The sequence below is a fragment of the Bombus terrestris genome, chromosome 10, assembly GCF_910591885.1.
Source record: "Bombus terrestris chromosome 10, iyBomTerr1.2, whole genome shotgun sequence".
In the NCBI taxonomy this organism is placed as follows: domain Eukaryota; kingdom Metazoa; phylum Arthropoda; class Insecta; order Hymenoptera; family Apidae; genus Bombus; species Bombus terrestris.
In genome coordinates, this window is record NC_063278.1 from 7,210,366 (window position 1) to 7,221,005 (window position 10,640).

Below are 10,640 nucleotides of genomic sequence, written 5' to 3' on the forward strand. Positions count from 1 at the left end.
TCGTCCCTTCCGCGGGACAATCATTCGGTCGTGCAGGATACGCGTGGTTTACGAGCTTTCGAGGCAATTCTTCTGCGGTGGTATCGAAACGAGACAGTCGAACGCGGACGACTGGTTGCAACGCGATGTATACCAGAGAATCGAGCTGGAAAACACGAGACAGCCGCGTTGCAACTTGAAAGAACGATCGTTCGAAAAATCGAAAGGGTGGTGGGATGCTCCGATCTGGTCGTTTTGCTGGAGAAAGAAATTCCTGGACAGTCGGAATACTTTTGACGAATTTAACAATCGAAGAGAATCGAATAATTTCTTTTTAAGATTGTATATTTCCTGTTGTTTATTTGTTTGTTTGTTTGTTTGTTCATTTATTTATTTATTCATCGACGTGAAAACCCTTTAGAAAGGAGAAGATTATACAACTATGAAATGCAAAATTGTATAATGATATAAAATAACGGAGGGAGATGGGAGCAAACAAAAGTCATAGCGAATTACGAGCTCGTAAATGTTTAAACGAGTGGGGCAACTGATAAAAGAGATCAAAGGATGCATGAACGTTTCATGATTAATTTGCTGAGAATCAAATTGTGGAATAAATAGCTTGTTGAAAATGAATTCTAATTGGATTAAATTTCGTTTATTCTTACGAGAGAAAGGCGCGCTTATAGAAATCATGCTTGAAAGGATCGTAGATGTAAGTTACAGTACACGTGTAATGTTACGAAATGCTAATAGAATTTTCCAGAACGAGCCTTCGTTTTCACGAGATATCTTTTTTAATACCCGTCGTTCTTTTGTATAGAACTTGCTAAAATCAAAAAGAAAGTCATGCGTTTGGCCATTCAAATCCTACGAGATTTTCCGCGAACTTTTCAGGGGAAAACCGTACAACCCTTCGTGTTTCCCTTTCAAACTCGATAACGGAGGCTTCGAGTTCTCCTGCAGCTCGAAAAACCCTCATCCATCGGCGGTAATTCGATGTACGAACTCGCGCCAGGCAAAGACCCGTGCGACGAGAAAGCTACCTCGACTGGCGAATAACTTTGGAAAGTTGGAAAAAGTGTCAATTAAAGGAATGATTTACGAGAGACACGGCAAGGATTCGCGTTACGAGTCGACGTGCTACGATCGGGCAATTAGTCGTTGAATTGTTTCGCCGTTCTCGTTCCGAGAACGAATCGATAGTCATCGAATTGGAAAAACGGAAGATCTTGGAACGATCGTCATTTTCGCGGTCAGCGAGGAAAGCGTTCGTTTCTTCATCCACAGATGCGAATTCCTCTGCTTGGAAGATACACGACTTTCTCATCCTGAGAGAAAGGAGAAGATTATTTGTTGTTTCAGCTCGGATACGTTTCTTGTTTTCGATAACTTCTACTTTAAAGTGCGGTGAACAACGGAGAGAAGAAGATAACGTCGTTAGACGGAGATTAAAGCTGAGAAGAAAGGTGTCGCGAACGAATCAGGGAACGGATCAAAGGAGCGAGGAAATAATTAAACGAAAGTTTCATCCTCGCAAACTATTGCTTTGTCGGGTCAAACGACCGACTCGTTTCACCTCCTCTTACAGACTCCTGCTTTATCTTTGTAGGGATATCGAATCAGTTTCCGGTTCATACTCGAAGCCGTGCAACTCTAAAGAAGAGACTCGAGAAGTTATATATCGACTTGGAACGATACTATTCCATTCTCGAGAACGATACTCTTTAAGAACGAGTTTCCTCGATTAAAAAAAAAAAAAGAAGAAAAGCATTCCTTTTACGATATAAATCTTCCACCTTGATTTCTCTGTACAATTTCTTAAACAAAATGTAGCAGCAACAAAATATTGCTTTCCCTTGTAACGTTCCTCTTGGTTTGATGTTCACAGCCTCGGACCTGGACTGCATAAGGGCGCTGTTTAACGAGAAGGAGAAAGAGCTCTCTCTGGCGGTGGCGAAAGTCGAGGAGTTGACGCGGCAGCTGGAGGAGCTGCGGGGTCGACAGAACGCAGCCGGGACCGGAAACGGAGGTGGAGGTGCCGGAGGCGTCGGTGGCGGAGGCGTTGGCGGCGGCGGTGGTGGACACTTGTCGACGCCGGCCAGCGCCGAGCTGGAAAAACTTAGGAGAGAGCTTATGGTGAGCCCTTTCACACTCTCTAGCCGTCGCTACTGTTCGCAGCTGCACCATTCTGGGTCGTGGCTTCCATTTGCAATAAATTGTAACCGACTATCCGAGGGCGAGTAGGTCGATATCGTCCGTTCCGCGAGTGTGACCGGAATGCTTTTACCGATCCCACAGAATTTTCTTATACGATAGTTTCTTATAGGAATGGTTGAAATCTTAAAGGGTCGGATAGAAATTGAACAACTGTTTTTCTTCTTTTTCGCTTTAACGTCTTAAACGAAGCAGGATTCGTGTTACTGATTTTAACAAGAGCTAGGAAATTGAAACGAATCCCTTTTCCCCGTCAACAGTATCGTAATAAGATGAACGAGCAGCAAAATCAGATGGTGTCCCAACAACGGTTAGCCCTGGCACAACGACAAGCGGAAATGGCGTCGATAGACGCGAGGATAGCCCAGCTTCAGGGTCGTCTTCAGCGTAAAAGAGCCTTGAATCAACGACTAAGCCAGCAACTAGGCTCTGGAAACCGGACGAATGCGAACACGGGGTTCACGGAGTCGAAGCTGGACTTCAACGCCGGAGGAAAGTCCAGACCCGCTGGAAACATAGCCGCCATCGAACCATACTCCCATATACCGAATGACAACGATTTTAATCTGAACAAGAACGACCCCAAGTACCAGACACTGCCTTACAACACCAAGTTCACGGTGAACTTCAAGGCGGCCGAGGACGACGTTAACAAGAACAAGATTCAGCACTCGGCCAGCGCGTCCCAGCTGGGTCAGAGAGCGGCGTTTCAACAATTTGGTCATCAAATCGCTCACAGCCAGTCGCAGTCGCATATTCAAGGTTAGTAGTTTGAAGAAAATTTTCGAAGAACGATTTAATCGTAAGCTACAAGCTCGATTAATCGATGATTCGATTGATATTTTCTTAGGTCAATCGCAACTGCTAGGCACGAATCAACAGCAGCATAATCAGAACCTAAGCAACCAGCCTGTGAACATGCAACAGACCTGCAACAACAATAACAATAATAACAACAATACCAACAGCACGAACAACAATTTGATCAGTTCATCCCACAACTTCAGTCCGGAGAGTCTATCGCAGAATCTTCGGATCCATCAGCAACAACAACAGTCGCAAACGCAACAGCAACAGCATGGGAACGTACAACAGAAACAACACAACGTTGGTTCGTCGGCGTCGAACCTTGGCACCACGGTGTCCCTTACCCAAACTCAGAACCATAGAAACCTTCAGACGCATCAGAAACCGGTATCCAGCGTGGCGCCGAGTTTCTCCGTCAAGTCTCAGATTTATCAGACTTCCTCCACGAAAATTCATCCTGTAATGCCTCAAACGTTGAGTCTGATAGGCCGTGGACATAATAACGCGCAAAATTTTGTCGGCTTGAACGCTCAAAATGCCAATCAACAGCAATCAAATCAATCTATCCCTAGCAGTCAAACGCCAAATCAGGATCAGACTTACTCGTCGAGGCACAATTATCCTGTGATTCAGCACCCAACTCAAGCAAACACTCACGTGTCTTCGTCCTCGGTCTATCAGACTCAGAACTCTCCTAACCCTCCATCGACCATTCACTCGTCATCCAGCGGGACCAGCTTTGGAAATTCGGTTCAAAGGTACAATCAAACTCAACCGATGACCAGTCCTACATCCAGCAACGAACTATCCGATAAGATGAAGTTCGAGCAAGGAAAAGGCCAAGAAAAGTTCGAACATGTTCTTCCGGCTAAGCACGAACAGCAAAGGTACGAGCCCAATCAGGTATTTAAGTACGATTCTCATCAGATAAAGTACGAGCAACATTCTAAGTACGATCAGCATGGAAAATACGACCAGACCAATCAACCAACGAAATTATACGAACAATCAAACAAGCACGAACAAACTACCAATCAGACGAATAAGTACGATAACGTATCGAAAATCGAGCAAGGGAAATACGAATCTGCGCAGAACAAGCACGAACAAATACATGGAACAAAGTACGATCCTAATCAGAATACTCAGCAGTACGGCAAGCACGATCAGCACGAGGTTAGACCGTCGGTGGTGAAGTACGAACACAATGCAGGATTCAAGCACGAACCCTCGAACAAATACGAAGTCGGTGGGCAACAGTTCAAACAGGACCCGGTCAAATTCGAAAACAATCAGAATAAATTCGAGCAGGGTTCCGTGACGAAGCACGAGCACAACGGGAAATTTGACATCCCCGCGAAGACCACGGAGAAAACGTTCGAATTCGACAGGTTGAAGAACGAGAACGAGAGGAAGAATATGGGAGAGGACAAGACGAAACCAGCACTACCTCCTAAACCGAGCAAACCAAATCCTCCGCCACGGCTGACTCATCATGAAAAGGTGGATAACTCGACCGACGGTATTAGCGACTGCAAGAATAATTTGGGAATCAATGCAAGGTTTGTGCGTTGTTTCGCTACCGTTTATTAGGCGTATTAATTTAGATTATAACGAATTTCACAGATTTCATACCTGCTTTTAAATTAAAATTTGAATTTCGGAATTTAGATTGGAATTTTGAGATTGAAATTTCTATCTCTATTCGAATCCATGCCAAGCAACTATTGCCCAAAGGAAACTGGTAGATAGAACAGGGATTTTGGGAACAGCTCATAAAAACGATTACCGGGTTAATTATAAATGTTAATTAGTCCGTGATCGATTTGGCCGGTGAATCGAAGCCTGTCTCGAATAATAGACACCAAAATAGAACCACTACCGTGCAGCTGAGACAACAGTTTAGTGTACGCGAGCTCTTCGATCCATCGAGGCGGGATCCAAGTTCCTGTATCCTGACCTAAGTTCCCTCCAAATCTTACCATCAAATCGCGCGCTTTCCCCCTTTTTTCGAATACACATCAGTCATCGAAACTTTTTTAAGAGATTAGGAGTTTAATAGACCTGGCGTCTTCGACCATTAATTCAAACACTTGACACAGAGTATCAAAGTTAGTTGTACATATTAAAGCATCTAATTGTTCCGAAACTTCTTCGAGTCTCTAAGCTCGAGGATTAACCACGTCGATCGTACTGTCCCAATTAATGCACCTTCTTGGACAACCGCAATCCTCCAAGCTATTCTGTCGATCCTAACCGACGTTTCCACTGAATCGTTCACAGAACGGAGAAAGAAGAAGACGTACCGCCGATTCCTACGTCCGAACCGCCGGAGTCTCCAACGGAAACCCAATTCGGCAACCATCAGATCATCAAAGCGAGGCCTCTGACCCTGAAGAAGGCGCCGATCTCCGAACAGCCGAAGCTCCGCTACGCCAAATCGAATGTTCACGTGTCGATAAATCGACGGATTGAGATGCCACCGGCGTTTCTATTCCCGGAAACCGAGATTCCAGCGGACCTAATGCAAACGGAACAGCAGCAACAACAGCAACAGCAACAACAACAACAATCTCAGCAACAGTCACAAATCATCGACACGACGGACAATTGCAAAAAGAGCGGTATCAACGAAGATGTAATTAGCAACGAGAAATTGGAGGAAGCGGACATCATCGACGCGTTGAACGTCATTAATATCGAGGACAAGGCAAAGGCGAAAGAATCTGAAAGAAGAACCGAGCTGGAAGTCGATGGGAAGAGCAACGAGGTGATGAGGAGGAAAAAAGGGAATCTCAAGTCTAGCACAGGGAAGGCGAATCTTTCGAGGAGGGTTTCCTTTGATCCTCTGGCGCTTCTGTTGGACGCCAGCCTCGAAGGTGAATTGGAATTGGTAAAGAAGACTGCTAAAGAAGTGGCGAATCCTAGTTCGGCTAACGACGAAGGGATTACCGCGCTTCATAACGCCATTTGCGCCGGTCATCTGGAGATCGTTAAGTTTCTAGTGGAGTTTGGTTGCGACGTAAACGCACAAGACAGCGACGGATGGTAAGAGCCGCTCATTTTGTTTTAATCGTTAATTTTATTTTCTTGTAAACCTTGAATAATTGTTCAATTAATTTTACCGCAGGACTCCCTTGCACTGTGCCGCGAGTTGCAATAATTTATCTATGGTGAGATTCCTGGTGGAACACGGAGCTTGTATATTTGCCACTACCCTCTCCGATCATGAAACAGCAGCGGAAAAATGCGAAGAGGACGAGGAGGGCTTCGACGGCTGCTCGGAATACTTATACAGTCAGTACTAATTTTAACGACTAGTAGAATGTTTCTTGAATCTTGATGAGCAATTGCAACAAGTTTTATAACTCACTGCAGGTGTCCAAGAGAAACTCGGAATAATGAACAACGGGCAAGTGTACGCAGTGTTCGATTACGAGGCACAACACAGCGACGAGCTTACACTGAAGAACGGCGATTCCCTAGTTGTACTCCGAAAGGGCGACGACAACGAGAGGGAATGGTGGTGGAGCAAACTGGGACACAAGGAAGGCTACGTACCTCGGAATTTACTTGGCGTAAGTTGTTGAACTATTTACGAAGAGAGAAGCCACAACGATCAACGATAATTTAAAAAGAAAAAAGATAGAAATTCAAGCTTGAAACATCCTGAAAATAACCTAGATCCCTCCTTGATAACTTGTACCTGTTTTATGACCTATTTTATTCATTCTTCTAGCTGTATCCAAGAGTGCAACCGGCAAAGGTGGACTGAAGCGCGTCTCAGCCGGCGAACTCGTAATATCCGATGATTCATTACCACAGTATTCGATTCGCAGCTTTATCTCGTTAAGTATCATAGTTGCATCGTCGCATTACGGATCGTTATCTTAATTTAATCGCGTCCCATTGTCATCTGAACAAAGCAAACAGCAGAACGTTCTATATAGTTTTTTTTTTATGTTTCTTTTTCTCTTTTGTAAAACGAAGCGAAGAACATTGCTAACAAGCCCGGATCATGGGTGAATCGCGTAACATTAACGAACAGTTAGGATGTAATTAAGAAAAACGGAAGAACGATGGATCTTGTATACGCGCAAAGTTTAATTGCACTTACTTTTTACACTCTTGTTTACTTCCTTTTTGAAAGGGAAAAGATAACCACGAGGTCAATTTAATTTTGATTATTATAACTGTTAGTCAGTTCCTTCAGCGAAAAAGTACAAAAGAAAATTTCAATCTCATTACCCGTGATTCCGCTTTTAGCCTGTCAACCGCATAGTTCAGAGATGGAACGTTTTCGTTTTAATATCCGTCAATTAAGATCACTCAGAAAGTTTCAGAAAGTTTTAAAAATATCAAATTAGAAATTAATGCAACTTCATTTATCTCTGACACAAGATAAACGCAAATCTTCTTCCTATTACTTCAAAAACAATTTTAATTAACTTGATGTAACAACAAACGATAATAATTTGCCTTTTAAGCTTGATCGTTTCTATTTTCTATGCTTTCCGAAACTGGTCGAAGCAGAGTCACGAAACTTTTTGAATGATCTTCCAACCTTATCAGAGAGGCAACTTTTATTTTACCCATATTATGCGAAACGTTCTACGTGAACAGCGTAGACAAATTTAAAACGCGTTTGATTTGTTTCAACTAAATGTTTTTATTTAGATGAAGTCAGATTATATTGTTGCGCTCATTGTTACGTTTTTATTCGTCTGGTGAAATTTTCCAAATCCGATCGAGGCAAATTCGGATTTCGAAAATGTTCCTAAGAATGGTGTATAATGTAATCTTGCCAATATGCACTTCTAAATGATCCGTTGTAAGAAAGAAAATTTGCGCTTATGAGCACGAGAGAGATCAAAAGGATCTCGATAATGGTACACGACTTTTTTGTCGTTTTGAGTTGTATTCATCAGTGCGAATTTCTGAGTAATCGACTTAACACTTGACTAGACACATGTATAATTGATTATCGTCTAGGAAAAATTCAAATGGCTCGATCAGAAAGATTCTGAGCATCGTTATACTGTCTAAAAGAGTGTACAGGTATGTGAAAAGAAATTTTACACGCTTCTTAGGATGTTTCTGATATTTACACACTCACACACACACAAACGCGCGCGCGCGCGCGCACACACACTACGCCACATCATACACCCGTAAATGAAGTATGTGCCTTTCAGAAGTAATAATGGATATATTATGTAAGAATGCATGATATATTATGACGAATAAATTGTTTTTAATAAAAATCAGTTTAGATGTATGTTTATTGTCATGAAAAGATACAGACGAGAAATTGTACCAATGAAATAAGTATCGTCCTTAAGTATTTTTGACAAAATACACATGAAATATATTAAAATAATGTTAAAATACCTTAAAAGAAGATGTCTATCATAAGTAAATCATAAATAACAAACGACACTAACGGTATACACACCTGAAATAAGTTACCTTGCACTGATAACGTAATATCGTTTTTAAGCAATGTTCCTAGTTCGTATAACATTAATTATAGTTGAAAAGTTTATAAAATGTCAAGTATCTCGAACAATTAATACAAACTTAATATAAAAATATCATTTGATTATCTTAAATACTATTAACATTACTATTTTAATACCGTTCTATATGAATCTCATTATGTGATATTATAAAAAGAAATCGTAAAAAAAATATAGTTAATTTAACAACTATCAAGACTCGTTAAAGTCTTTACATCACGATTAGAATTAAAATTTATGCATATATTAAAAATATATATGTATATAAAAGTAATAGTATTTGTAATATGGCATACTTTATGTTGACGTAGAGAAAGCATTTAAGTTTCATTGTTTTTTACTTCGTTTATCAACTGTAAACAAACTTTTAAATCCTCATAATCTACAACCATCGCATCGAGCCTGTGAACAATTCCATAAAACAGGGTAATATCTTTTATGCTGATAATACAAAATCCAAAATTTTTTATCAGTACCTATCAGTAAATATATCCAATATGGTACTCGTGAAGTTTCCTCTTTTTAGAGCTTGAGAACAAAAGTGTGTCAAATTTTTAAAACATTTATGGGTCAAATTACACAGGCTTTGATTTTTCTCTTCATATAGTTGCTTTGTAATATTCCATGCTGCATAAACATATTGCATAACTGATACCCAGTGCTGTGATTCTACAAGCCTTTTCCCCTGATCTATAATAGTTTTCTGTACAAATTGGATATAGCGTTAATAACAAATTTAAAAAATATATAAGAATGTAATGAAATCACTGCACACCTGAAAGTTATCTAAATAAATGTGAATGTCAGATAAATCATCCCTATTAGATAGCATGATGCTAATTTGAATATTTTGCTTTAAAGTATTTAATATGTCGATTAGTGGTTGTATATCAGCCATTGGCATCTTTTTTAACAAAACATTTCTTATTTTTTCATTCTCATGTAACAGACCATCCTCTTGCGTGGAAACCAAATCCATGATCATGTGAACTAACTGATTATGACTAAGACCTCTTAAACCATTTAATAAATTGCCATTAAAATATTTCGATGAATTATTAACATCCAAAGAGATCTGTGGCTTTTTCTTCTTATCTGGTGTTGTAAACTGAGATTCATTGACATCACCAAGAGTAAGCCTTTTTCTAGGTGTACTTCTCAATACCATACTTGATTTTGACGGACTCTTCACCGGTGTGCGATCTTTAGAATTTGAGCTACAACAAATTCAATATATTTTTGCCTAATTGACTTATGACAGAAGTAATTGGGAACGAAAAATCTTTACCTAAAAAGGCTGTTTCTTTTACAAGTATCAAGATCAGGGGACCAAACTATAGTTCTACGACGACGTCCTCGTTTTTGGATTACCATCTCATCTGGGCTAGGTGCAGGACTCCAAGAGTCAGTGCCATGTCGACTGTTTAAAAAATTATCCATTGCATTAACTTCGGTAGAATTTGCTTCTCCTAAAACACGTAAATTGAAATTAAAAGAAGTAAACAAAAGATAAGATGACGTGAAAAATGTAAGGAACGCACCAGGTGAAGCGGAATTATTGACAGGAATCACCGCTAAGGCTTGGCGAGCAGATCTCCTACGCGTTCCATCTGTTCTCCGCAAGAAATCTCTGGTTGTTGGAGTATTCATTTCTTTCAATATAACAGAGAATTATTCATTCGAAGATATAATTAACTGATGTATGTTTTCCTTGAGAAATTATTACTTAAATGTAGAACACGAAATGTCAACCTTATTTTCTGATAAGAACGGAATATTTAACTATTTCACATGGTTTATTGATAATCTGATGAAATTATTATCTATAAATTGATAAAAAATACACGTAAGATCACAAAGAACACAAAATATTTAGAAAAAACGATCACGATAATGCGTCAAACAGAGTTATAACTTGTAACAAACAAGACCGGAAAATGGCGGGAATGAATCTAGTTGGTTTATTCCAATGTAACTTTCTACTGAATTCTATTACACTACTTGAATAAAATTGACTTAAAAAAAAATGCACGTCTTATAGACTAGGCATGTATGACAATTATTTTATGATCTGTGAAAGTTTTTAATTTTATAATCAAATATAATTTTTATATTTAT

General features: G+C 40.1%; 2 protein-coding genes across 8 annotated transcripts in view; one reads left to right on the forward strand and one right to left on the reverse strand.

Moving 5' to 3' along the window:
- Positions 1-8,270, forward strand: part of LOC100646232 (putative uncharacterized protein DDB_G0271606) — a 105,799-nt gene extending 97,529 nt beyond the window's left edge. For all 7 annotated transcript variants that reach the window (XM_012312581.3, XM_020864828.2, XM_020864829.2 and 4 more), the window contains 7 exons: positions 1,871-2,118; positions 2,457-2,958; positions 3,047-4,565; positions 5,287-6,051; positions 6,134-6,300; positions 6,382-6,581; positions 6,743-8,270. In XM_012312581.3, coding sequence (XP_012167971.1) covers positions 1,871-2,118; positions 2,457-2,958; positions 3,047-4,565; positions 5,287-6,051; positions 6,134-6,300; positions 6,382-6,581; positions 6,743-6,778 — 3,437 coding nt within the window. In that variant the 3' untranslated portion in view covers positions 6,779-8,270. The remainder of the gene's footprint in view (positions 1-1,870; positions 2,119-2,456; positions 2,959-3,046; positions 4,566-5,286; positions 6,052-6,133; positions 6,301-6,381; positions 6,582-6,742) is intronic.
- LOC100646669 lies at positions 8,268-10,607 on the reverse strand. Its single transcript, XM_003398227.4, has 5 exons — positions 10,064-10,607; positions 9,811-9,991; positions 9,298-9,739; positions 8,999-9,225; positions 8,268-8,924 (listed from the first exon to the last, which is right to left on the reverse strand). The coding sequence occupies exons 1-5, from the start codon at positions 10,170-10,172 to the stop codon at positions 8,843-8,845; spliced, it is 1,041 nt and encodes a 346-aa protein (XP_003398275.1). The 5' UTR covers positions 10,173-10,607; the 3' UTR covers positions 8,268-8,842.
- Positions 10,608-10,640: the final 33 nt, after the last annotated feature.

Coding starts and splice junctions, on each gene's coding strand:
- LOC100646669 (XM_003398227.4), bottom strand. CDS start 10,172: ATGAATACTCCAACAACCAGAGATTTCTTGCGGAGAACAGATGGAACG. Junction 9,740..9,810: donor AAAAGAAACAGCCTTTTTAG/GTAAAGATTTTT, acceptor AATTTGTTGTAG/CTCAAATTCTAAAGATCGCA. Junction 8,925..8,998: donor TTGGATATATTTACTGATAG/GTACTGATAAAA, acceptor AATTGTTCACAG/GCTCGATGCGATGGTTGTAG.